General features: G+C 51.0%; 12 protein-coding genes across 12 annotated transcripts in view; 4 read left to right on the forward strand and 8 right to left on the reverse strand.

The window, feature by feature from the left end:
• MCYG_01346 (splicing factor 3B subunit 4) overlaps positions 1-472 on the reverse strand; it is a gene marked incomplete at both ends in the record, with an annotated part of 1447 nt that extends 975 nt beyond the window's left edge. Inside the window, 2 exons of the mRNA XM_002851196.1 lie at positions 44-384; positions 454-472. Of these exons, the coding sequence (XP_002851242.1) occupies positions 44-384; positions 454-472 (360 nt within the window). The remainder of the gene's footprint in view (positions 1-43; positions 385-453) is intronic.
• An 814-nt stretch (positions 473-1286) lies between these two features.
• On the reverse strand, positions 1287-3547 carry MCYG_01347 (conserved hypothetical protein; the record flags this gene model as incomplete). Its single annotated transcript, XM_002851197.1, has 3 exons — positions 1287-1533; positions 1593-3323; positions 3363-3547. The coding sequence occupies 3 exons, from the start codon at positions 3545-3547 to the stop codon at positions 1287-1289; spliced, it is 2163 nt and encodes a 720-aa protein (XP_002851243.1).
• Positions 3548-4920: 1373 nt separating this feature from the next.
• On the forward strand, positions 4921-6916 carry MCYG_01348 (major facilitator superfamily protein; the record flags this gene model as incomplete). Its single annotated transcript, XM_002851198.1, has 4 exons — positions 4921-5366; positions 5429-6547; positions 6601-6679; positions 6746-6916. The coding sequence occupies 4 exons, from the start codon at positions 4921-4923 to the stop codon at positions 6914-6916; spliced, it is 1815 nt and encodes a 604-aa protein (XP_002851244.1).
• Positions 6917-7157: 241 nt separating this feature from the next.
• MCYG_01349 (myo-inositol transporter Itr1) lies at positions 7158-8972 on the reverse strand (the record flags this gene model as incomplete). Its single annotated transcript, XM_002851199.1, has 3 exons — positions 7158-8328; positions 8388-8684; positions 8770-8972. 3 exons carry the CDS (start codon positions 8970-8972, stop codon positions 7158-7160), a joined length of 1671 nt encoding a protein of 556 aa, XP_002851245.1.
• A 373-nt stretch (positions 8973-9345) lies between these two features.
• Positions 9346-12021, reverse strand: MCYG_01350 (GCN20; the record flags this gene model as incomplete). The annotated part of the gene is made up of 8 exons (XM_002851200.1): positions 9346-9697; positions 9770-10238; positions 10301-10387; positions 10450-10623; positions 10670-10973; positions 11027-11107; positions 11171-11896; positions 11959-12021. 8 exons carry the CDS (start codon positions 12019-12021, stop codon positions 9346-9348), a joined length of 2256 nt encoding a protein of 751 aa, XP_002851246.1.
• Positions 12022-12637: 616 nt separating this feature from the next.
• Positions 12638-13130, reverse strand: MCYG_01351 (uncharacterized protein; the record flags this gene model as incomplete). The annotated part of the gene is made up of 2 exons (XM_002851201.1): positions 12638-12961; positions 13008-13130. 2 exons carry the CDS (start codon positions 13128-13130, stop codon positions 12638-12640), a joined length of 447 nt encoding a protein of 148 aa, XP_002851247.1.
• A 376-nt stretch (positions 13131-13506) lies between these two features.
• On the forward strand, positions 13507-16967 carry MCYG_01352 (conserved hypothetical protein; the record flags this gene model as incomplete). The annotated part of the gene is made up of 2 exons (XM_002851202.1): positions 13507-13524; positions 13596-16967. The coding sequence occupies 2 exons, from the start codon at positions 13507-13509 to the stop codon at positions 16965-16967; spliced, it is 3390 nt and encodes a 1129-aa protein (XP_002851248.1).
• Positions 16968-17915: 948 nt separating this feature from the next.
• MCYG_01353 (peptide alpha-N-acetyltransferase) lies at positions 17916-18659 on the reverse strand (the record flags this gene model as incomplete). Its single annotated transcript, XM_002851203.1, has 2 exons — positions 17916-18064; positions 18128-18659. 2 exons carry the CDS (start codon positions 18657-18659, stop codon positions 17916-17918), a joined length of 681 nt encoding a protein of 226 aa, XP_002851249.1.
• Positions 18660-18897: 238 nt separating this feature from the next.
• Positions 18898-19867, forward strand: MCYG_01354 (mitochondrial 54S ribosomal protein YmL9; the record flags this gene model as incomplete). The annotated part of the gene is made up of 2 exons (XM_002851204.1): positions 18898-19705; positions 19764-19867. 2 exons carry the CDS (start codon positions 18898-18900, stop codon positions 19865-19867), a joined length of 912 nt encoding a protein of 303 aa, XP_002851250.1.
• Positions 19868-20176: 309 nt separating this feature from the next.
• On the reverse strand, positions 20177-20818 carry MCYG_01355 (Coa1p; the record flags this gene model as incomplete). The annotated part of the gene is made up of 2 exons (XM_002851205.1): positions 20177-20272; positions 20351-20818. 2 exons carry the CDS (start codon positions 20816-20818, stop codon positions 20177-20179), a joined length of 564 nt encoding a protein of 187 aa, XP_002851251.1.
• A 196-nt stretch (positions 20819-21014) lies between these two features.
• MCYG_01356 (conserved hypothetical protein) lies at positions 21015-21770 on the forward strand (the record flags this gene model as incomplete). The annotated part of the gene is made up of 4 exons (XM_002851206.1): positions 21015-21099; positions 21160-21221; positions 21278-21608; positions 21676-21770. 4 exons carry the CDS (start codon positions 21015-21017, stop codon positions 21768-21770), a joined length of 573 nt encoding a protein of 190 aa, XP_002851252.1.
• Positions 21771-21972: 202 nt separating this feature from the next.
• On the reverse strand, positions 21973-24964 carry MCYG_01357 (JmjC domain-containing protein; the record flags this gene model as incomplete). The annotated part of the gene is made up of 3 exons (XM_002851207.1): positions 21973-23615; positions 23685-24635; positions 24694-24964. The coding sequence occupies 3 exons, from the start codon at positions 24962-24964 to the stop codon at positions 21973-21975; spliced, it is 2865 nt and encodes a 954-aa protein (XP_002851253.1).
• Positions 24965-25753: the final 789 nt, after the last annotated feature.

The raw sequence follows: 25753 nt of genomic DNA on the forward strand, positions 1-25753 counted from the left end.
GGTACAGATGCGGTGGAAGTTGATGACGATGGTGGTGCTCGACCTGGCCTGGAGGAGTCGTCGTCGTCGGAGGCGGATCCGGGCTGGTGGGAGTCGGCTCAGTGGCTGTGGGTGCTGGCGGTGGAGGAGTTGGGCTGTCTGTGGGCTGGGGATTGGGTGAAGTGGGCGACGACGTTGGCGGAGGCGGCGGAGGCGGTTGAGAAGGCTCTGTCGTCGGCGGTTTGGGCGGCTCGCTCGTTGGCGGCGGCGGCGGAGGCGGTGGTGCGCTCGTCGGGTCGCTGGGCTTGGGCGGCTCGCTGGAGGTTGGTGGAGGATTGGGAGTTGTCTGCTTCGACCCCGGATCCGACGTTGGCTTGGGCGGCTCAGACGTGGGCATCCCACCGCCTACTCAGTCAGCATCTCCATCATGTCCATCTCGTAGCAGGCCAGGCTGCTGCCGTCCATCCAACATACCGGTCGACATGGCGGCCATCCTGGAGGCCGGGCGGGATCAGCTCAGATCAAGCGTCTTTCTTCGTCTTGTCCGTTCTCGTCCTCTCGTCTTGTCCGTTCTCGTCCTCTCGTCTTGTCCGTTCTCGTCCTCTCGTCTCTGCCCTGCTTTGTGTGTCCTGGCGCCGTTGAACGAGTGTTGCTGGTTTGAAGTCGACGTCGAAAAATCGAGGTTCTGGACGGAAAAAAGCGACCAGGAGAAAAACGCCCGCCTTTCCCGGTTGGGCGTGCCAAGGAAGCGTCTTTTAGACCAAAGTCGAGCCAAGTCGAGATGAAGAGATGAAGAGATGAAGAGAAGAGAGAAGAGAGAAGAGATGAAGAGATGAAGAAGTGGATGAGAAGAGAAGCGCTGGTTCCTGGCAAAGCCTGCTCAGCCCCAACTTCTCTTCACAACCACTCACTATGTCACTTACTGTCCATATCATCGCTTCAGGCTAATAGAAAGTCTTCGTGGGAAAAAAGGGGCTGTTTGTAACTATCGTAATACAGATACAGATAGTAGGGGTTAACGTGGCTTGACGCCCGTAACGCCATTACTTACAGTACATAAAATACACGAATACGAGCCTCTTGCTAATAATAGAACACAAGGCGATGTGAAGATGAAGAGAAAATGAGCATGGCTTAAGATACAGCTAGAGAGGCTTGCAGCTCCGTCTATAGAGAGAAACAAATGGAAAAAGCAGGAGCACGAGGGCGCAGCGGACAGACACACGACTCCGAGATTATATAGAAACAATAATAGTATGGACAGTAGATGGAAACAAATTAGACGTCAAGAAGAAAGGTTTAAAGGGCTAAGAGCGCATTTCCCACTGGGGCTTGAGGTTGGAGCTGAAGTCGTCTCTGGTTCCGACGGTCTCGGCGGGCAGACGACTGACGCGGTAGGCCCCCGCGCGGATGTTGTGTGCCTGCAGGGCAGAGATGCCGGTGCGGTTGCTGCGGATGCTTCCGGCGTCGCTGCTGGCCGCGGACTCGTTCTTAAAGCGAGGCGGCGGTGCAAAGTCCAGCGCGGTGAAGGTGCCAGACTTGCGCAGTGCGTGACTGGGGATGATCGGCGTTAGCGACAAAAGTGCAACAACGAAAAACAGATAACAACTTACGGGCTGGGAACGGCGGGTAGCTCGTCAAAGGATGAGACAAGCGGGCTGTGCGAAGGGACCATCAGGTTGTAGTGCTGCAGGCCGCCAAGGGGCGTCTCAGGTCGGCCGGCCTGGCGGTCCCGCGTTCGGGGGCCAGGGGCAAAGTCGACGGGCAGGAACGTGTCGTCCTTCAGCTTGTGGGGAGTGGGGAGGATGTGCAGGGGGGACGGCGGTGGGAGAGGCTTCTTCTGCCGTGGGTGTGGGATGCGGCCCGAGGCAGAGGAGAAGGCTCGGGGTCCGCCCATGGGGACACCGCTTGAGAGAGAGCTGGTTGCGCTGTGGCCGAAGCCCGTGTTCATGCCCATCCCGGGAGGTGGCTGGTGGCCCGCTCCTGGGTGACGGCGCGGTGGGAAGGCAGGAGGCATCCGGGGCGGCGGAGTCATGGCCCGACGAGGTAGAGGCTGGGCAAAGGGTGGTGGGTTGGGCAGCGGAGGGACGTCCCCGTAGTCCTCGATATACTCCTGCTGGAAGGGCTTGCTCTCGTCAAAGTATTCCTTGTAGAAGGATCGGATACGGTTGGCTCGCTGCTCTGGGTTGTCGGACGGGTCTTCTGGGGGCAGTGGCCGGATTCCCATAGTCAGTCTGCGGGTATCTATCAGGTGGTTGGAGTCGTAGTACTGGTCATAAACGTCGTGGATGCTGTCGGCCCCGTCTTCCTCGTCTGGATGTCCATATCTGTTGTCTCCCTCGCCGTCCTGTGGGTGATGGGCCTGCTGCTGCTCCTCGGCGGGCATGATGCTGAACTGTGGCAGGCCGGGAGTGGGCTTACTCTCGTCTCCATAGTCGCTGTCAGCATCGGCCGGTTGACGATCGGCGGTGGGTTCGGATGATCCCAGGTTGAAATCCAGTTTTGGCTCATCGTTGGTCGAGAATGCCAGGCCGGGCAGATGCTCGATGGGTTGTCCTTTGTGGCCATCCGGTGACGGTGACCTGCTACCACCGCTTTGGATAAACTGGCCTAGATAGTTTTGGCTATTCCGTACAGCCGGGTCTTTGCTCCCTGCAGCACCCATCTGGCTGCCGGTGCTGGTGCTGTCGTTATGGGTATTGTTATCGCTGCTGGTATTGTTGGTACTGTTCAAGGATGGCAAACCCAGCTCATCATAATGGTTTTCAGACGGTAGGTGTGCTGCCTGCGGTGGGCTTAGGGGTTCAGCAGGAGCAGCTAAGGGGGGAGAAGTGGACATGCGTTGCGCGTTCCGGAGCAGATTCTGAGACATATCATCGCCTAGACCGTGACCGTCACCACCGGCGTGTCGACTACTTCCGGCCGTGTAGCTGGAGTTATCGTCCGCGTTTCCACGTCGACGGCCGGTGGGATTCGACCTTATGCTGCCGTTGTTATCAAAGGCTGCACCGTACTTGTCTTCCCCGGGCATGGTTCGAGAGAGTGAATGCAACGAGCCCCGAGACTTCTGCAGGCCTGGCGGGAGGAAATAGGGGTTATCCATGGTCCAGTCCATCGACATGCCGGGCTGATGGTGTCCCTGGCCCTTCTCAGCTCCCTGGCCGGGCAAGCCCGACTTGACTTTGGCGCCGCTGGTGGAAGCTGGAACATCGTCCAGACCATAGTCGAGGGCCTTCATCTTGTCCTGTTCATCTTCCTTTCGCAGTTTCTTGACGTGACGTCGGTGCAGGATGAAAAAGGCCACAAACGCGCACACCAAGGGTATCCTACATTTCCCGTTAGCACTGATATATATCCACGCAAAGCCCTCATAAAAAACATACACGACACCGAGGGCGATGGCGACGGTAGGAGTCTCCGTGAGACCGGGCCCGCAAGCCTTCCCCGCATTGTTATCAGGACTACAGGTCGCATCTCTGCGTGGGACAAGCCGTACGGTGTCGGGGACGTCTCTCTGTTCTATCGGCTCTACTACCAACGAGCCCTCGTCTTGCTGTGGGATTTCCATCGACAGGAGCTGTATCCGGTGCTCCGGGATAGGGGCTGACCGAACGACGACTGGGACGTCTCTTTTACCGTCCCGGTGGCGGTGGTGGTGATGCATCGCTGGTTCGAGGTCGTAGCAGGTTCAGGCGGTGGTCATTAACGAGAGTAGCACCAAAACACAGGCAAAACAAAAGCGCAGGTAAAAATGGGATCAGTCGTAAATCCAGCAGTCCGTTATACGCCAGGAGAAGCAAATGAGCGATATGTAACAATAGTAATATTTCTTTATTTCTGTGTAAAGAATGGTTTGTCGTTCAGCAAAAACGAAGGTGAAGGCCAGCCCTTGGAGGTTGAAGTAGAAAAAAAAAACAGCGCAACAAGAGAGTGTCAAAGATAAGGAACGCGGCCGCCTCAGGCCATGCAAGGAGCGTAACGGCTGTCAGTTGGCCATAACGAGGACTCTCTCTTTTTCTTTTCTCCAAGAGAAGACGAAGTCGAAGAAGAAGTCGAAGAAGAAGTTGGAAGTTGAGGCGGTCGAAAGGAGAAGAAGAAGAAAAAGGGAGAGGAAGGCCGTGCTGCACGCTGATTGGTCGGTGCCTGGCCAAAAGCCCTGCGATGTCCCTGAAATCTCTCGGCCCGCAGAAGACGAGGATCTTCCATGCTGTGTTTATAAATATACATGTAGGAACGTATGGTGTGGGTACTCCGTATACTCTGTATATACTCATTTCATTCAAACATCAAACATATCGCTTCCTGGTGGCTTAAAGATCTTCTTCTTCTTCTTCTTCGACTTCATCTTTTGGAGGCAAAAATCTTGCTTTTTTTTCTTTTTTCTTCTTTTTTTGGGTTTAAACCTTCTTTTTGAATGATTATATAAGCATCACGTGGAAACATCGCATTAGATAAGCTAAATGACACATTTCTTAGTCATCTCGAGTATGACATCATCGAGAGAAAAGAAAAGAAGAAGAAAAAGCGAAGTTTTTGTTAGTTTTTTCCTTCTAAGAAGACGTGAAGTGGTTGAAGTCGAAGAGAAGAACTTCATCAGACGAGGAGGAAGCATGCATTATAAGACGGACGGCATCTCGGCATTTGAGCTTGTATAGTACGGTGGAAAGTATCGCCACGGCAGCCAAAGTAAACCTCGCCCCCACCCCCTTTGCCCTTTGCCCTTTGGTGAGAGAAGCAGGTCTCCTCGAGCTCCCCCTTTTTCAACTTCCACTAATCTTCTGTATAGGACGTCTTATATAGCAGGCCAGGGCCTTGCATGCTCTGTCAATTGACTTTGCCCGTACCGAGGAACGGCATCTTGGCAAGTTGCGGGTTGAGATCTCGTTGCGAGGCGCAAAAAGGTCCCATCAGCAGAAGCACCAGCAAACAGCGCCCTCCACGATGGCCACTCCAGACATCGAAAAGGTGGCCGCGGACGAGTCGTCCGTCAGGCCAGACTACGAGACGCCCATCCACTCCCGCTCTCAGTCCATCGCCTCCAGCTCTGGCTCCTCTGGCCACAGCTCTGCCCTCGAGCCCATAGCTACCCACCACACGGAAGGGAACAGTAATAACATTAATGGATATGACATCTCGACCTGCATGTCTCGCGCCACGGCTCGCGACCTTGAGCGCCATCCAACCTTGCTCAGCCGCATGGCCACCCAGAGAAGCCAGCACAACGAGACCGTTGGCTCTACCAGGTCCCGCCCCTTCGACAAACCGCTGCCCGAGTTTGGCGCCGGCAAGCCGTATCCCCCCCCTCTGCCAGACAAGGAGGAGTACGTCGTCGAGTTCGATGGACCGGATGACCCCTTGCACCCTCAGAACTGGACGTTGAAGAGGAAGTCCGTCTCAACTTTACCTGTCCGATAACGACGAAAGAAGTAGACTAACCGGAGTATAACAGGGTGTTCACGGCTCTGATATTGGCATGGACGACTATCGTCTCGTCGTTTACCAGCAGTATCTTCTCCACTGCTACTCTCGAGGTCTCTCGTCTCTTCGGTGTCTCCCCCGAAGTAGGCCTACTCGGTCTCTCCCTCTACGTCCTGGGTTACGCCACCGGGCCTATCGTCTGGGCTCCCCTCTCCGAGCTCCGTGGCCGACGCTTCCCCATCATTCTCGGCAGCGTGGGCTTCACCATCTTCCAGTTTGGCCTTGCGTCGGCCAAGGACCTGCAGACGATCATGATCTGCCGTTTCTTCGGCGGTTTCTTCGGCGCCTGTCCGGTTGCGGTCGTGGCAGCCGTCTTCTCTGACATGTTCGACAACCGCCTTCGAGGACTGGCGATCACCCCTTTCTCCATGACCGTCTTCACCGGACCCCTGCTTGCTCCCTTCATTGGCGGATTCATTGTCGACTCCCACCTCGGCTGGCGCTGGACTGCCTTCCTGCCCGGCATCCTAGGCGCCAGTGCCCTTCTTCTCAACGTCTTCTTCCTCGCAGAGACATACCCTCCCGTAGTCCTCGTCGAGAAAGCTGCAGAGCTCCGTCGTCTGACCAAAAACTGGGGCATCCATGCCAAACAGGAAGAAATCGAGATCGAGTTCGGCGAGCTGGTAGAGAAGAACTTCTCCCGCCCCATCAAGATCCTCTTCACCGAACCTATCGTCCTTCTTCTCAGCATCTACCTGGCCTTCATCTACGGGCTCCTCTATCTCTTCCTCACCGCCTACCCACTAGTCTTTCAGCAGATATACGGATTCAGTAAGGGCGTTGGCGGGCTGCCCTACTTTGGAATGGTTATCGGCCAGCTCATCGGCGGAGCTTCCATCATTTTCTCTCAGCCGTGGTATATACGCAAGCTTGAGGCTAACGGCGGCGTAACCGTCCCCGAGTGGAGGTTGCCACACGTTATCGTCGGCGGTGTAGCCTTTTCCATCGGGCTCTTCTGGTTTGGGTGGACTGGATACAGGGCCGATATCCACTGGATCGTGCCCACGGCTTCAGGCATCTTCACCGGATTCGGACTGCTGGTCATCTTTCTGCAGAGCCTAAACTATATAATCGACGCCTATCTGCTTTTGTACGTCCACTCTCATCTACTTTCTTTTCAGATCACTAATGTATATCCTATAGCGCCGCCTCTGCCATTGCAGCAAATACTCTCCTTCGATCTATTGCCGGAGCTGTCTTTCCTCTCTTTGCCTCGTACATGGTAGGCCAATTCTACCATTCAATGCTTCCCTGCTCACATAGAGAATCTAACTAACACCTCGTGTAGTTTAAAGGCTTGGGGATAAACTGGGCTGGGACCTTGCTAGGGTGTTTTTCTGCTGCTCTCTGCCCGATCCCTGTCATCTTCTACTTTTACGGCCACCGCATCCGGGCTAAAAGCAAATTCGGGCCCAAGTTTACTCTTGAGCAGGAGATGGAGAGAGATATGTCGAGATAGGTGTTGCTAGGAGCCACTCCTGTACTGTTTTACTCTAATGTGCCCTATACCCTTTGATTTTTTTGGTTTAGTTCCTGGGTTTGATTATTATATACCCTGCTATTATCTATGGCCTATCTTATTTCCCAGAGTGCCAGTTAAGTTGATTGAACGTGTATATATAACTTCTGGTTCCTTGCAGTTGTCGATAACGGTAAAGCGCTGTACATAGTTATAAAAAAAGGAGAAGCATGATAAGATACTACGTGGGTATAGAAACACTCTTCCTCTCCGCAAAAACCCGCAAACTCTCTTCCACCCCCCAGCCGTTACCGAGCAGTCCTCTGACATCTTCAAGCCCCAAACCCGTCATCTCCGGATAAATCCCCCAAATTCCTACCCATCCAAGGCCACAGACAGCAGCATAGATGAAAAACGTCCACCCAGGGCCCATCCACCGCATCATTGGCAAGAAAGTCAAACCAATAATAAAATTAGAGCCCCAATTAGTGGCTGTTGCCAGTGCCGATCCGAGACTGCGTACACTGAGTGGGAAAAGCTCCGACTGCTGCCATGGCACGTTCCCTAGTCCCGAAGCATAGGAAGCAGTGTACGTGGTGAGACAGAGCAGAATAACCATTGCCTGAACGTTGTCTGCTGGTTTTCCAACGTGGTCAGAACCGGTGCCTGCATCGCCAAGCGAAGTGGATGGGTATGCTAGGGCGCAAAGGACCAGTGAAACAACCATGACCGGGATAGAGTATAAAAGTATACGACGACGACCGATGTGGTCAATGAGCGAGAAGGCAAGAAAGGTGAATACGAAGTTTGTCCCTGCGACAGAAAGAGAGGTGAGAGTGGGGGAGGAGAAGGAGAGGGATTTGAATATCGTTGCTGCAAAGTACATAAGTGAGTTGAAGCCGCAGAGCTGTTGTAGGGCCTGGAGCACGCATGCTATTATGAGTGCGCGACGGTGGCAGCCGATAGAGAAGAGATCGGTGTATGTTCTTTGCATCTTCTGGAACCATTGCCATTGCATAGGCAGAGATGTGTTTGCTACAGCGGGTACTCCAGACTGAGTGTCTAGCTCACTTAACGCCTCGATAACTTCCCGCTCGATGTCTCTAAGGATATTTTCGACCACCTGGTTGCTTTGTTTCGTGTTGCCGTAGACTCTTCGCATGATCTTGCGAGCTTCGTTGGCACGGTTGGCCCGGACAAGCCATCTTGGAGTTTCAGGTAGAAAAGCAAGGATAAGTAGCTGTAGGATGGCGGGGAAAGAACCAAGGCCGACCATCCATCTCCAGCCACCGCGTTGGTTTGAAAAAAGCCATCCTACAATGTAGGCAACAACCTGGCCCCCAGTGACAAGCAGGCTAAGTATCGTCACCATCCTGCCGCGGAGGTGGGAAGGTGAGAGCTCGGATATGTATCTAGGAAGAAATAAGCCTGAAGACCTATCAAATAGGTAGAATAAAATAAGAGAACCTACAGTGGTGTAATCAAACTTGCCATCCCTACAGCCAGTCCAACCAGACTTCTACCAGATATCATCCCCCAAACTGTGAACGTGGCACTCTGCCATAGGGCACCGACTATGAACAGAACACCCGCAATGATGATTGCAGGTTTACGGCCAATCTTATCACCCAATACCCCGCCTAGAGGACTGGCTATGAGTGCAAACAAGCTGGTCGAAGAGGTGATCAAACTCCTGTCCAGGATGGTTAACTCGCGCTGAGAGAGGTCCGTTCCAATCGACACTAAGGTTGACGAGACGACTCCGGTACTATATATCAGGGGGAAATAGTTAAGGGTACATCCTTCATTGTATATATAGTCTTTTGATATATACTACTAAAGGCATAACATACTCGTATCCAAACAAGAAGCCGCTGATACCAGCTGAAAGCGTCAACGCCCAGATAAACCAGGTTCCGGAGCCCTTAAGCATCAGGTCTTCCGCCGTGTAAGTATCATTTTCGTCTATAGCATGGGGTGAGTCGACATAGTCAACTCGTGGGCTTTCGAGCAGCGGTGCCGTCGCATCATGGGTATCTTCATGAGCCCTCGCCATGGAGTCTAGTTCTACCTCCTCCACCTTGCTTGTGGTGTCTCTCGGCTTCACTGTCAGTAGATAGTACTTTATATACGGCTCATCAACCTTTACAAGGTCTTTATATCGAATTTCTCTTCGTGGCTTTCTCTTCCTTGCAGCTCACGCGGCTTTATGAGGTCGACATCACATCACGTGGCACTCTGTATTACACACGTGACCTTTAAATTAGCAGCCAATAAACGTTGAGGATTGCTATTAACACGTGATAACCCAATTGGTCGGGTAAACACGTGATAGATATGGAGCTTGACTAAGCATATTACCCAGTTGGGAAAGCAAGACTACATGGAAGGCGTTTTAATTAACAGGAGAATGCATTGGATGATACACGCTAATGGGCTTTAGCAACACCAGCTGCGTCTGCCTGAGCGATGATTCTCTTCTTATAGGCATTGACATCTCCAGAGAATTTCTCCACAGTCCCCTTGTCACAAACCCAAAGACTGGTGCAAACATTCTGTACCATCGTAACATCGTGAGAAACAATCAAGACACCTCCCTGGAAATTATTCAGTGCGTCGGTAAGGGCGTCCATGGCCTCGATATCGAGGTGATTGGATGGTTCGTCAAGGACGAGAATATGTGGGTTTGTCAGGGATATGCAGGCGAATGCCACACGGGACTTTTGACCTCCGGAGAGTAGTTCGAGTTTCTGAAGGCCGGTCATACCGGTTATGCCGAAGCTAAAAGGGGAACGACGTTTAGCGCTCAGTTCAGATGGCAAATAGGGGTGATAGATAGTACGGTGAACTTACGCTCCGAGATGCCGTCTGTATTCTTCTTCGGTCTTTCCGGGGAACTTCTTGGCCATAAAGCCCACGGCGGAGGTGGTCATGTCCAGGGCATCAACATGGTGTTGGGCGAAGAAGCCGATTCGAAGTCTCGGGTGTTGGGAGATCAGTCCATTGGTAGGCTGTAGCTGGCCCGTAAGCAGTTTCAAGACTGTAGTTTTACCAGCACCGTTAGGCCCCACGATACCGATACGCGAATCCAGCTGGACGTCAAGGTCGACATTCCTAAGAAGGATGTTATCCTTGGTATAACCGAATGTGACGTCTGTCATCTGGATGATTGGAGGGGAAAGCTTCTCGACATCGGGGAATTTGAAGTGAACGGTATATTCGCTCTCCGGGGGCTCAAGAACAGGCATTTTTTCAAGCTTCTTGATTCTGGACTGGGCCTCCGCAGCCTTGGAGGCGTTGTATCTGAACTTGTCGATGAAGGCTGCAAGGCGTGAGTATTGGTTTAAGTTAAGAGGGACATGGGTGAAGCGAGGCTGTTTTTACCTTGCAGGTGAGCTCTCTGGGCCATCTGGTTTTCATATTCACGCTTGGCGTTCTTCTTGCGTTCTTCCTTGGTAGCGTAGAATGAGTCTGCAGAGAGAGCGGTTAGTGTTTACAGTTGATTGGCAGAAAGGCGACAATATTGGACGTACCGAAGTTTGCACCCTTGTAGTAATCCAGCCGTTCAGAGTGCTGATGGATGATATCTGTGGCAACCTCGTTGAGGAAAGCCCTGTCGTGGGAAACGACGAGGACGGTACTGGGGTATGTCTGGAGATAGTTGGAGAGGAAGGTGATGGATGGAACGTCCAGCATGTTAGAGGGTTCTACATAGTGTTAGCACTAGCTTAGGTATATATATGGCTAACATACCATCAAGAAGGAGGAGGTCAGGTTCGCAGAAGAGAGCTCGAGCCAAGGCCAGTCGCATTCTCCAACCTCCGGAGAAGGTCTTGGTGGCATACTGCTGGCGTTCGGGGGAGAAACCTAGACCGGCCAGGATGCTTGCAGCACGGGGCTCAGCCTTGTCAGACTCCATCTCGGCCAGTTTGGCGTGGATGTCGGAGAGTGTTATATCCAAGGCCTCGCGCTCCTGATCCAGCCGTATGGCATCCTTGGAGGTATCGGCCATGGTGGACCTCTCAGACTCGATGGCAGCCAATTGAGACGAGATTTTCTATTGTTCTTAGTATATTACCGGGTTAATAAGGTAAGCTATGGAAGAAGTACCTCTTGATCGGCAAGGAGACGCTTCCGCCAGACGTCTGCATCCAAAACTGCCTGTAGGGCTGGCGTATCATCACCGGTGATCTGCGACCGCATTAGTATAAATGGCTGCGTGAGAAAATGAAAAAAAAAAAAAAGAGGACTAACCTCTTGTTCGACGTGGAGGATGGAGATGTGAGTTGGAATGGCGACCTCTCTCCTGCTGAGGGCACGCAGAAGAGTAGACTTTCCGATACCGTTCTGGCCGACCATGCCGTAGCGATGGCCAAAGGAGAGGGAGAGGGTGGTATCGGTGAGAATGCGTTTACCGCCGATGGAGACGTCGACGCCGTCGACCTTGATGTCCTTGCTCTTGGCCTGCGAGTCTGTGCCGAGCTGCAAGGGGTTGACGGCCATGAAGAACTCCTCGTAGGACTGGGCCTCGTTGGCCTCGGTGATGAGCTTGGAGGCCTCGTACTCGACATTTTTCATGATCTTGCGGTCCTGCTTGTCTCTGATCTTGCGCTCTGCCTTTTCGAGCTTCTTCTTGTCGACTCTGGACTCGACCTTGCGGGTATTGGCCGACTCGAGGTCGACGGTGACGCCGGAGAGGCCCAGCGTGGAAGAGATGTTGCGCTGCGAGCCCACATGGATGGTATGGTCCAGCTTCTTCGCAGCGGTAGAGGAGATCTGTCTCTTCTCCGGGTCGACTGCGCTCAGCGTGTTGATGAACTTCTCTACCAGGTTGCGGACGGCTTCTTCGTTCTGCGGGCTAAAGTCCCCAGAGGCAGAGACGAGCAGCGCCGACACCGTGTCTGCCGCCTCCGACAGCGGCGAGAAGCTGCCGTGCTCTTCATCCCCGGTGTACGCCCTCGAAGCATGCGTCAGATATCCCTATTTATGTTCTTAGATCTGTATACATCTGGCGTCTTCTGTCTCTTGACATCTCGACTTACCACGGCGTAGTCTGATATCACATGATCGATGGATGGGATTTGTGCTCTTATTTCGGCCTCCATGGGGGCTGCAGCATGTATAACTATTGATTACAGTCTTTGATCCTGTTTCTTCCTCTTCTTCGTCTTTTCTTCTTTTCTTCGTCTTCTTCTTGTTCTTGTGGGTTGATGTTGGTTTATATTACGTAAGATACAGGATGGAAAAGCGACAAAGAAACAAGAAGAAAACGAGACGAAGAGCAAGACTGGAGATGATGAAGATGATGATGATACTGGGTGTAACATGTCTTGCATGTAGGGGAATGTGTATGCGTATCGACTATCGCTCTTTGTCTCAAAAGGTCGACGTAGAAGGGCATGTAACCGACCTCCTTTTCTCCGTACAGCCTCTAGCTGCATATAAGGAGTGCATGCTGTGTATAACAGGAGTAGGAATGTGCATCCTGCATGCCCCCTTGCTCTTGTGCCTGTGTCTGCGTCTGTGAGACTTGCATAGGGGAGAAAAACCTGCGATATCAAGCCCCCCTGGTACGATGGCGCATCCGGCAAACCAAGGTCGGTCAACAAGGTCGACCAGCCAACCAGCCAACCCGCCCGTGGGCCGAAGAAATAACAATAACGTAAGAATGGAATAAGGGACGGCATCGCTTGACCAGAGGAATGGTGAGCCCCGGGAACATCATGAAACAGGGCCCCCAAATCCCCTCCCCAGCAAGACACGCTTTTCCCGGTCTCCATCCGAACCAGGGACCGGGATGGAACAAGCCAGAAGCCAGACGAGAGGAAGAAGAGGCGCCAGCAAAGACGAGAGCCAGAGGATGCCAAGTTCGCCAGTTGCACTGCTCATTGGCTGCTGCAGGGAATCGCTTGCTGAGATCTGCCTTTCTCGCTGGCTCTCTGGCGCCAAACGGGAAGAAGAAATGTTTGAGATGCTCGACTTCTTCCTCTCCTCCTCTGTTTCCCTTCCGTCCTCGTTACGCTCGTTCGACGGTCGTGGTGTCGCCTGTCTGTCATGTCAGCTCTGATATCAAACATCAACCTCGACCTACCATCAACCATCGTATCATTCCAAGGCTTCTGCTAGTTGAGATCCAACTTTTTTTTTTTTTTTTGGCTTCCCCCTTGCTCCACCGAAGAGAGAGAAAAAAAACCCTCCTTGAGCCGCCGCTCATCTCGGGATATCAAGATCTCAGCTCGCTTGTGTCTCTTTCGTCTTCGTCTTCGTTCGTCCTTGATGGAGTCGTGAAAGGGGAAGAAGAAAAGAAAAGAAAAAAAAAGGGCTGAACCTCCATCCCTGCGCTTTTGCAAGGTTGCGCCCTCGTCGAGTCTTCTTCTTCTTCTTTTCTCTCTTGTTGGTCGTCGTCGTCGTCGTTGTTTTCTTCTGTTGTTGTTTAGATGTCGCCTCGAGCTGCTCCATCTCATCGCCAACCACCATGACACCAACATAAGCTGCCGGATGCTCAGTCTCGCGATCTTTTTCTTCTCTTCCTCTTCTCTCTTTTCTTCGTTTCTTTTCCTTCTTTCTCGTCTGTCTCTGTCTGGGGTGATATGGAGTTTGTGCCTGCGGTGAGTCTACCAGCCTCTCCCTTTTTCTACATCTACAACATCTACATCTATAGACTGCTGACTGTGAACAGCTGTGTGCTGCAGGCACAATTGGTATAGCACCCGCTGGCCTCGCTCTTGGTCGTCCGGAAGCTGTCAGACGCCACTCGACGCTGGCGTACCAGCGAGCATCTTTCTTCGGCGGGGAATCTGATAATATCGCTGTCTCGTCGCCCCTTTCGCCTCGCCCGCCACTCTTCCCGCCGCTGCTCGAGGAGCAGAAGAAGAAGAAGAAGAGCAGCAGCAGCAGCAGCAGCCGGAAGAAGAGTGCAGATGAAGGTCGCCCCCCGAGGACGGCGCCGCCAGACTCGCACGTCTTCCCCCTGGACGAGGAGCTGTCGACCGCCGCGAAGCTGGACGCCCTCATACGGCGAACAGACGAGAAGATACTGCTGCGGCCGCGTCGAGAGAACAACCTGACCGTCCTGACCCAGGATGTGGTGGACGAGTCCTCCGGTCAAGACCCCTTACCTCCACAGCGGCCGTCCTCGTCCTGGGTCCGGCGCCTGTCGACCATCACCTCGTCGGTGTACGGCAGCTCCGTGGCCAGCTCGCGCCCTCAGTCTCCCTCAGTCCACAGCTCCAACGCCCCCTTTTTCCCCCAGCAGCACCGCGCTCCCTACAGCCAGCCCAACAAGCTCGTCAAGCGGTCAACCTCCCAGCACGACTTTCCAGACCCCTACGACACCGTCCCTTCATCCTTCTCCCCTTCTGCCTCGTCCAGGCCACACAGAAACAGCTCCCTCATCCGCCGTCCCGCCACCAGCCACCAGCGCACCGCTGCTGCTGCTGCCGCTATGCGACACCGCTCAGCAACCGAATCGCGCGTGGTCGAAGGTGGTCTGCTATCGCCACGCACCCAGATGCCCGGCGGGACCGCCGCTCCATTGGACGGATCTCTGCCTTCTCCTGGGGAACCGATCTGGCGGCCCTACTTTCGTGGAATCACCTCGAATTTCTCTTCCATTCGCACCCGGCGGCGCTCGTCCTCGGTCAGGCAGAGACGGGAGCGCTCCCAGCAGCAGCTACATCTGCTTCCGGAGCCAGACGTCGTACCCACCCTTGTCCTCGCCTCCTCCATCAAGACACATGATCCGTTAGTACGCCCACGCTTTGGCTCTAGCTTCAAGCCGCCAGATCAACAGCCAGATCGACCGTCAGATCAGGCGTGGGGTAGCACCGTACCCGCCGCCCGTGGCCATGTCTCGCGTAAGTCGAGCTCAGATAGGGAGGAGATACCTCCTGAAATACTACCATCATCGTCACTGTCATCAGCACCAACTCCACCATTTGTAGCAAACAACCCCTTTACGAAAGAGCCCACACAGCCGTGGGAAGAGTCGATAGCTAAGCTAGAACGAAGGCAGCGTGCTTCCCTCGACCTGAAACGCTCCTCCCAACCAGACAGTGATCAACCGCCTCGGACAAGTAAAAGTGAGAGGCTGAACGGGAGCTCGATGCGATCGCGGCGGAGGAAGACAATAACCGATCCCGAAATCTTCAAACGGCCTACCACCCCTTCTTCTTCTTCTTCTTCTTCTTCTTCTTCTTCTTCTCCTTCTTCCTCTCCTCCTTCCCAGCAGCCCCGGTCAGATGACCTTCATGAACCCGTTTCCCCAAAGTCGGCTCCAAAGGCCGTCCACGCCCCCAAGCCCCGTCTACGGCACTTGCCACAGTTCCATGACCTCCGCTGCGAAGTCTTGAACGAAAGACGCTCGGCGCCCTCCTCGGCCCCAGGCTCTAGGCAGTCATCTGCCGAGCAGAAGGTTTACAGCACACGAGACCGGGGACAACGCCTTTCCGGCACCGCATCAGATCCAGCTTCGACCATCCCCGGTTCGGACAATGATACTCGCATCTTCTCGTCTGGGGAGGAGGACGAGACCGACTGCCACAGCGATACCGTCTTTGACTCCTACCCAACGCGCGCAACAAGCAGCAACAAATCGACACCTCGTGGACCCCGAATAGATACCATCTTTGACCAACCGGACGCAAAATCAAAGCCCTATCCAGATGAACTCCACCTGCCGGCTTCGTCTGTTCGCAAGAAATCAAACCTGCCTAACGGCAGCCTGAGAAACGCTTCGCCTTCTGACGCTCCTGTCCGTAGGATGTCGCCGTTGCCAAAGAACGTCATCATAGGTCCGCAGCGAGCAAGTCGGGAGCCTAGCTATCCTGCTACCCTGTCAGCCGATAGCGCAGAGAAGTTGCGCTTCTTCGCTGAAACCTCGGACGATGAAGACGATTTCCCCATGGCGCTTAGCCCGTATCCCAACTCCCGTTCGGCTGTTACGCTCTCCAAGGCATCTGAGGCTGGCTCACGCATGAGTGTGTTCGACTGGTCGGAACAGCAGAAGCCCGCAAAGGACGGCGACCGCTCTGCCCACCGGCCAAAGACTGCCCATGAAAAGAACCTGGTCGATTTACGCGGAGGACGGTCGACCGCGCGCAGTGCCCCAAACACTCTCCATCTCAGAAGTCAGAGCGTGCCCATTGCAAAGGAGTCTACCGCGCAAAAAGACACAGGTTTCCCCCTCAAGTTCGGAACCTGGGGGCTAGGAAACAAGGGCCCGAGTGAAGACTGGGATGGCGACTTTGATTTCGAGGACTCTGATGATCTTCCCCTTCCAGGCTCTCTCGGCAATGGGAAATGTTCTACCGGTAGCATGAAGGTTCCCCAATCCATCCTAGACCGACAAGAAAGCGTGCATGGCCAATATGGCCTTGTCCAGGAACTGACCGTCCTCGTCGAAGAACTGAAACGGCTCCAGGTCCAGGCTAAAGCATTGCACATCATGGATGGCCAGTCGGGAGAACTGTGGAAAGAGGCCCAGGGGATAATAAATCTTGCTACCCTTGAAGAAGAGGACGAGCCGCGCCCGAATGGCTGTAGACACCAACGACAACGTTCCTCGTCGGTCACAACGTTTGATTCAGGAAGCTTTGGCTTAGAATCCTCCCCCGAGCCCATGCCTATGAAGCAAAACAGCCATGAGAACCCGAACAAGCAGTTCTCGACTCTCGCCGGGAAGGAAAATTCAGACCCAAGTGCCAATATTAACGCGACCTTTCCATCCTCAAAGAAGCCACGGAGAGAGTCTTCGGCGAGAGCAAGATCCGTCCTAGATAACATTCACCACCTACGAGAACTTCACAGCGGTAACTCAGCCGCCTCCCACCCGGCTCATGATAACCAGCAACGCTTCGCCTTTGACACGCAGTCCCTTCGTGATCTTGTCATCCGCGCCGGTGTCATCACACGGTCACTAAAGGACATCGTCCGGAAAGCAGAAGGAGTCTATGTACCCCCAGATTCAAACCATCTCACTCCCGACCCGCCATTCAGCCAGATATTTGTGAATCCTTCCCTGCAGCCTATCATCGCAAACGGACTATCTTGAACCCCCTTTCAAACGAGAATCAAAAGAAGCATGACATCAACATACCCCTCGGGCTGGAATCTGTATTTTCAGTTTCCTTACCACACCCGTTCTCTCCCTTTTCTTTCTTCTCCCTTCGTCCTGTCCGAGGGGTATTCTAATGACCCGTTATGGCTCATGTGCACAATAAAAGAAAGATAATAACTCCCCGGCCCTGGCCATTTCCCTTACCAAAATGACTCGTTTTGTCGAATTAATTCTATCTGTCCATGTCTCTCCTTATCCTTACTTTCCATACAAAAGCTGTCATTCTTTTACTGTACTATCCTCAAAAAACTTTTCCTGTTTTCTACTTATTCTCGTCCTTTTCCTTGTCTTTTATTTCTCGTCTTATCTGCATATTTCTTCCTTCAATTTTGCTTTTAGCCGGTAATGACTCGAGGTGTGTTTTTTTTTTCACATTTTCTTCCTTTTCTCTTTTTTTTTTTTTTTTTTTTTTTTGGGAAGTAAAGTCTGCTTCCTTTCTCCGCGCTGTTTTTGATTATTCGGGAAGGCTTATGTGAAACGTTGTTGTTGCTGGCTTGGTTGGACCTATAGATGCTTCATTACCTGCTGGTATGAATTTCGCTGAATAGCTGTACACGAACAAACCAGAGAAATATAAATGGAATGAGTGAACGTGCCCTTGAAAACGATATCTCTAAACAATGTATATCGTCATTTATGGCTGGCAGCCAACAAATTGGTAGAAAGTAGGAATTTGGTGTAATCCAAAATAAATATCAGCATTACTCTAATTGTACAGTGCTTTGCGTCCGTCTATCAAATGCATAAGATAAAAAAAGAGAGAGAGGTGTATACAGAGATGAGACTAGGGAAAGGTAGACAGGGCAATGATTCTATTTAACCGTGCCAGACGAGTGCATGAAGCCACCCGTGACTCTATTATGTAGGGATATAAGGCGATAATCAATTCTTGGGTTTCCGTTTACCAATATTCCAGCCCCAGCTTCGTAGGGTTTTGACAATCTTTGGCGTTACGGCCACAGTAAGCGGGACTCGGAGGAAGATGAAGCTCTTATGTATGGCGTATGCGAGCACAAGCTGTGTCCATATACCTGTATGACAGAATTAGTTAACTGGCCAATATATATAAGAAAGTCCAAAAAGTAATAGCATACTAGCTTCTCCCCTATTAGCTTTTTGCGCCTCTTCAATATCATCTGCAATTCCTATCTCGTTGTCGTCTTCAGAGCGAGGACGCGCATCCGCTTCCTTGCTCGGCCATATCTTCGCTATAGCATCCTTCACTGAGCCGACGATAACGTGCTCGTAGTGTCCAATACGCTCAACGCCCAGCAATCGCACGGCAGCAAAGCAGAACGGGAAGTCCAGTGCGGACAGGAAGAAGTAGACCCCTACGGCGGCCCATCCATATTCGCGGGAGAGGGTGCGCATGCGCTGGGAGAACGAGGGTTTTGCAGATGCGTGGGAGTTTGTGGAGTTTGATCGAGTAAAGGTTCGGTATGTATATGGTCTTTTCGAGAATTGAGGGCGGATATATTTAAACGGGGATGATGTTGATATTGTGGACTGGTGTCGTATGCCTGCCTTGCGAAATGGAGGCGACGGCCGGGACACTTCTAACGGTCTGAAGACTGCTGAGAAGAGCTGTCTGGCTGGCCCTCTGGCCAACCCGCGCGAGGATATCATGTTTTAATATAGCTATGTGGGCTGATTCACTATTATCTTCTTGTTCCAGCTCGAATATACAAGAAAAAGCAGCTTTTGAAGTCGATGAATTCATGTCTTGGCGTTTAGCTGCAAGGTGAAAAAAGCTTGGCGGCAAATGATTATTTTTTTTTGGATTGTGAGCTTTTTCTAAATAACGACGAGGAAAACTCCGGAAGAACATCGAATGAACGAGGAGATTTAAAGAATACGAATAAATATGCCTCCGCGGCTACCTCGAAACTCTCTACAGCAATTGTTTGCGCCGGTCACAACCTCCCAATTATGCAATGCCTCCAGAATCACCGTGACCACGGCCATACGGTCCTTTGGCATCAAGCCGATGTATCCCCCTAAAGTCAGCCATAAACACCTCGACGCAGACGTACCGATTCTTGCATCGCATCCAATAGCAGCTCATCTGCGAAAAGCTGCTACTTTGCCTCTTCGGACGGGAGCCCTCGCCATCAAGAAGGGAATGACAGCCATCTACGATCCGGAGACTGGCGTACGGACTCCCTGTACTGTTCTCCAATTAGACGGTGCCCAAGTTATTTCACACAAGACACTCGAGAAGAATGGATATTGTGCTGTTCAAGTTGGGTCTGGGTTTAAATCTGAAAAGAACGTGACAAGGCCGATGTTGGGCCATTTCAGTACAAATGGTGTCTCGCCCAAACTATATATACACGAGTTTAGAGTCAAGGACGAGACTGGGCTGCTACCAGTTGGGGAGGTTATTAATGCTGATTGGTTTCAGGAGGGCCAATATGTCGATGTTCGGTCCAACAGCCGTGGAATGGGATTTGCCGGTGCTATGAAGAAATGGGGATTCCACGGTCAGGATAGAAGTCACGGTGTCAGTTTGACACATCGTTCTCTCGGTTCTACGGCTCCTTCTCAAGGCGGTGGTTCCAGAGTCTACCCCGGAAAAAAGATGCCTGGCAGGATGGGCAACCATCAAGTAACGTTGCAGAGTTTGAAGGTGCTAAAGGTTGATGCCGAAAAGGGCATTGTTGTTGTCAAGGGTTAGTTAAACATCCTCCCTCTTTTTCTGTGGAATTCCTGCTTATTAGAATCTAACAGGGAGCGTTGCCGGTCCCAAGGGACGTTGCGTCAAGATCCAAGATGCAATTAAGAAGCCATGGCCAAAAATCGAGGCTACAAAGCCTGCCCCGGTTGAGGAATGAGCATTGTATTGTTTCATGAAATTCTGTTTATCTACTGTACAATAGCCCTTTAGAGTGGCGTTTAACTGTATTTTTTTTTCATCTTCCAAATCGCAGGGATATGCATGAATGTAATTTGGATTGTCTAGGCTTTTTGCTTGCCTATTTCTTCTCCAGCTATTCACATCCATTTAAACCAAATAAATTAAGGGAACAGCCTCCCATCCGTGATCCCATGGTTTCCGGACGCCATGCCAAGTTATAATTATACAACCCGTAGGGTAAAGGGGCGATGTGAGTTATAGATCTTCGGTCAATGCAATATTTCTTTTATATTGCACCTCGGAAGGGGTCCTCCTCGGTTTGGTTGAGTAACGGCACAGCCGTACCGTCTTCCATTTCAAGACTCCAGACTTCAGTATTGAACTGCATAGTTGATCTTATATTAGCCCATCCATACGCGCATATAGTGGTACAATTCATATTTAATGGAGTATTCCTTACACGGCCCAATCTGCTCTCTCGTGTACTCTTGAACCGCATCTTTCCCTTTCCGCGAGTTCCTTTCACCCAAAACGATATGTCAATACGACCATGAAGCTGGTTCATCTCTCCACTTATCCATGGTATTTGCTGTGCAAAATATATCTCATCGCCGAGAAGCTCTCGAGCCTTGGGTGAATGGCGTAGTGCATAGAGCGTACTGCTGACAATGCTCGACGAAGACTTCTGATAATTGAATATCGCGAGACTAGAAATGCCAATTATTGCAAAAAATATTGGTATAGTGCGTAGCCACCGCCCATGGGAGCCGAGTGAAGGTAGTTCCCGGTCTGCTCTGCGTGAAAGTAGGGGGCCGCTATTTGGCTGAGGAGCGCTAATAAGAGTCCGGCGAGGAGATGTCGATGTGCGGGTGAAGACATTGGGTTTCGGTAGCGGCCGATGGCGCCGCAGAGCCCGTACGAAAGTCATGGTTGTAGCTAGAAATCTGTGATTAACAGTTTGTGAGCTTTTGTTGCTTGGTTCATCAAAAGTTTTGATAGTTCGACGTTGCTTTTATCACGTGAAACTTCTCTACTCTTTTTCTTACAACACTTAAGGAACATTTGAAAACAATCTTACATTCGGGAGAAAGAGAATTGTCAGTTTACAAGGAATAATCGAGATCATGCCCTCTACGCGGTTACGGAAGACGTTTAAATATCCAGACTCTCAGAGCGATGATGACACTCGTCCGGAATTAGATGAGCAAGGTAAGGGGCGTGGTAGTTGATAGTTATAGTCAAATAGCCAGCTACTCACAAAATGTATAGAACAAGAGGCCTTGATTGAAACCCTTCGCAAAGATAATGAGGCAGGAAATGCATTTTATCAAGTATTTGACTCTCTCTCTCTCAACTATACGGCTCAAGGTGTTAATGGAAACCATAGTTTTTCCTATCTTTGATTCCTTGCATATCCAGCCTCATATTTATACCCGCAATTATATCTTACAAATCTGTCTTCTATGATAGGGCTTCAGCGCTACTTAGCATCCTGTCTCTTCTGTTAACAGCCTACTACACGAAATATTTTCCATTACCGCAACGGGAGTCAAGAGAAAGGCACGCTATAAGCCTATCGGGGGAGAAAGAAGACCCTGTCAACCGTTTCACTGTAACGGTTAATGCGGTTCTTTCTCTCTTCCTGGGCCTTGTTGGATTTCTAGGCTTCCAAAGGAACCCTGACAATGTATACCACATTTTATATGTTGTCCCAGCCGGTAAGCATCTTCCTCCAATCAGTCAGTTAGATGCTAAAATTCTTCATCCGTGGGTGTGTTTTTACAGTGGTGCTCTTCACAGTCGTGGCGGCTCGAAGAACAATGGTGTCAGTCGACCTTGTCGAGCTTGAACGTTTGCGATATGACTATAAAGGAGCGTAGCCGTGCAAGAAGGGAAATGTATTTTGCGTATACTCTAACGTACGAACAGTTAACCTAGAAGCATCCCATGTATATCTAGGGTAATATTATTAAAATTATAATCGACTTTGAAGGGCGTCACTAATCAATTATCAACTGCCAATAACTTGTTATGCCACGGATTTAAATAAAGATATCTGACATACTCAGCCATATTGACATTCTACGCCCATCCGTCGTTCTCGTCATCTTCTATCCGGCCCATCGCCTGGAGTTTGGCCGCCTTGTTTTTTGCAGCCAGCTTAGCTGGACTTTTCATATCAAGGCTGGGGTCCACTAATTCAGGCCCCTGTCGTGGAGCAGGCATTGATTCGTTTACATGATTAGCTTGAGTTCCCTCACTGCCCTTTTCAGCAACTTGGGGCGCTTTGGATTTCGAAGCAGTTACCGTTGACCCTTTGACCGTCTTTATAGAAGGCCGCGAAGTTCGAGGGCGTAGCATAGCCCGTGAATGTTGCTCTTCAAGCGCATCTCCGGTCTCACTCTGATCGCTAGCAGATCCTTCAGGTTCATCGGCGTGTATGGGATGAAGTTGACTCCGTCTTGTTGCAACCTTCCGGGCTCCAGAAAAGTTAATGCGGGAATAGGATCGTCGACTAGGGGTGAAGTCATCATCGACTTCAACCCCGCGTCTTCTCTTAGTACTAGTATTATCTTCCAGACTAGGGTCGATGGGAAGATCTCCAGGTTCGTCCTCATCTAGGTCGCCATCCTTGGCTGGTTCTGGCACCAAACCGTTAGGCTGAAGATTTGAATCAACGAAGGGTTCTTGCGCTGTACTGTGCTCATTTGGCAGGTCTGGCTCAGGGTATTCAAAGGTAATGCCTTCAGTAGGCTGGTAACGGTCCGTCATGTCTTCACGGAAAACGGCATTTACGGGAACGACAAAGCCTGTTTGATGGCCCATGTCCATAAGGGCCGGATCTATTAGGCTTTCATCCAGGTTGGATATGTTATTTTCGTTCCCATCTACCCGCATCTCGCCGTCATCAGAATCGTGATCATCCAGAACTGGATCATCCATTTTAGCCTTCTCTGCTTCTTCTATCCTTAATTGCATCCTGCGGCTGCCTTGTGATTCTTCAGGGTGTTCGCCCGATTTTTTAAGCCAAAACAGGTTGGAATGGCTAAAATCCACCAAAGACTCTACACTTCTGATATCCGCAATCTTCTTAGTATCATGGCCAATTCGAGTTTCGGTTGGTACATATCCTTTGATGGTTGGGTCACGACGCTTGCAACTTGCACAGGGACACATTTTTTCGCACCGCGGACACTTCCAGCTCCGCAACTCCAACACTGACATCGGCATGATGTCGAATGCTCTGTAAAGGCTGCCGTAGCACCATTGTAAATTGCACTGGGAACATGTCTCGAGCTTCCAGTTTAATGTTGGGCCACAGATATGACACCGACTATACTTATGTTTTTCAGCTTTGGAAATCTTTCGCCGTTTTCGATCTGACTCTCTGTTACCCTCATCATCAATGCCATCTTTGATAGGTTTCGTGATGTCTCTCCAAGGACGGCGTTTCAATTCTACCTGACAGATTTCTGCTAGAGTCTTCTTCCCATACCCTTCTTGCTCGACTGCAAGAGGCTGAAAATTATCCTTATCACGCTTGCCCTTCTTATGAGGAGCAAATGTAGCGATTTGATTCCTCCAATGTTCGTGGTCCCGAATGAGATCTTTCCAGCGGAATTGCTCCACCCACTTAAGCTTAGAGATGCAGGCACAGCTTCGACCCATAACAAAACAGTCCATGCATACATCGTATGTGTCTTCCTCCCCATCCGGAAATTTCCCTATGCATGAGGGACATGTAAGAAACCGGTTGAAAATGTTGCACCGACAATATGAACAAGTAATATTACTTGAAAACGGGACAAGCTCGACATTCTTAGGTTCCGGTAACTGTGTAGAAAAGCTCTCCGATAAAAGAATCTGTGTGTATAGCGCAAATAGGCGCTTAAAATCTGCTATCAAGCTGGGATATCTCAAGCCTTGGCCAGCGGTTGCCTTTTTGAGGAGGTTCGAATATTTCTTGAGTGAGAAGTAAATAATTGCTTTGTTCTTATACTGTTCGTCCCTGCACACCATTCTAGCACGGGGTAGTGCATCATTCAAAGCACGAGTAAGTGTTTCAACAGTTGTCCTGTTCCATGCCACTTTCATCGTACGGGTGCCTCTATTCCATACCTGATGTGGTGCAAGTGGTGGAATTAAAATGAAGTCACCGACTTTCTGTTCAACAATCCAAGTTTTAAAAGGCGCAGATTTCCAGGCATTGATCTGTGCAAAATGATCTTCAATTTCAATATCATGTCCTAACGTCGACAGCCAGTACTCTGAGACGACCTTGAGATCATTAGATTCGGTCATGAACCAAATCGAGGAGCCAGGTTTCGTCGGTTTCCCATCTTCCACGGCCCCAGTTGATGCTTCGACCATGATATTATGCCCAAGAGTAGCGCACATCTCCTGATGGGCAGGGGTGTAGGTACCCTCGTGGCCAATATAGCACATCATATTCAATGCCCTCATTTCATCGGGGAGGCTACTCATCAGGTCACCAGCGGGTGCCACCTCTCCTTCGCCAGTCGCAACCGACTCATTCATGTAATAAAGAAATGGTGGAAGGAGAGACCGTAGCTTCTCGTGCCAGACTGGAGGACAATCAATGTCCTTCATGTACATACGTTGACGGCTGGAATCTTTGTAATTGGTTGCGTTGAACTGGTCAGTGAGGGCAGGCATACTGGAAAGATAGTGCTGGATAGTTAGCGGTACATTTGACTTCTGGGTGAGGTCTCTCGCGATTTCGACTAAGAAGTTATTAGACTTGCGCATGTTGTTATTATGCATTGTTTGAGGGTAACTTACCCTTGCTGCCATGGTTGTCTTTGAGCCAGCGCGGAGAAAAAATCCATTTCTCCAATCGGCTCCCGTAACCCTCTACAACAAGAGGCTTCCCTGCCCTAATGACATGAAACTGTACTAACTTCTGAAAACTCTCAATCCCTTGTTCTTCGATCGCGTCGCAATGAATCCGCGTTACTGGTTCGAAGTTGGGCGTGGACTCGACCAATTCTGTATAATCCAGATCTGGAGAGATAGGCTCAAAGGCCGCGCGTGGGAGCTGTAGCCCAGGCATGGCTGATAAGTGAAGATGTCGCGCTGCAACAGCCGCTCACCCAGTTGGCCTGTTCTATGCAAGTAAGTAACTGTTAAATATTGAGAGCTTCTTTAACGCAAATGATGTTAAGTATCTGTCACGTGAATTTATTATATAATGATATCGGGAACATTTGTATTTCCATTCCGACAACCCCCTGTCCGGAAAAATCGCCAACCTTGGAAAAAGCATTTGATCGAATTCAAAGTATTAATTACATCCAAGTTCAGAGGCTCAACTCCGTTTCTGCAGTTAGAGAAGCTGACAACCCTTTTTGGGGAGGCAATTCCTTCCGGGGGTAGATATCCAGGGCATTACATAGACACATTGCTAACATTTCGACCAATATGTTGCCTAATAGCGGCAGTTACCTTCGAACCAGCTTAGCTGTCTCCCGTGGTGCCCTTGCCAGCCGCCGGGTGCCACAGATCAGGAAAATATGCGTCGCTACATCCCCCAGGGGTTTAAAGCTTCAACAGATATGTCTGACACGCCAGATCCGCACACCTTTCCTACGACATAATTCCTCCGCGCCTGCTGTAATTGCCGGTCAAAAGCTAGAGAAATATTCTCCGCCGACTACAGGCATCCTTGCTGCTCTTCCAAAGAAATGGATACCTTATGCAGAGTTGATACGCCTCGACAAGCCAACAGGGACCTACTATTTATATTTTCCCTGCCTCTTTTCAACCCTTCTTGCTGCGCCTTTAGCCATGCCAATGGCCACACCACTGGAGGTTGCTTGGTTTTCTGGCTTGTTCTTTGCGG

Source organism: Microsporum canis, genomic scaffold (assembly GCF_000151145.1).
Source record: "Microsporum canis CBS 113480 supercont1.1 genomic scaffold, whole genome shotgun sequence".
Taxonomy (NCBI): Eukaryota; Fungi; Ascomycota; class Eurotiomycetes; order Onygenales; family Arthrodermataceae; genus Microsporum; species Microsporum canis.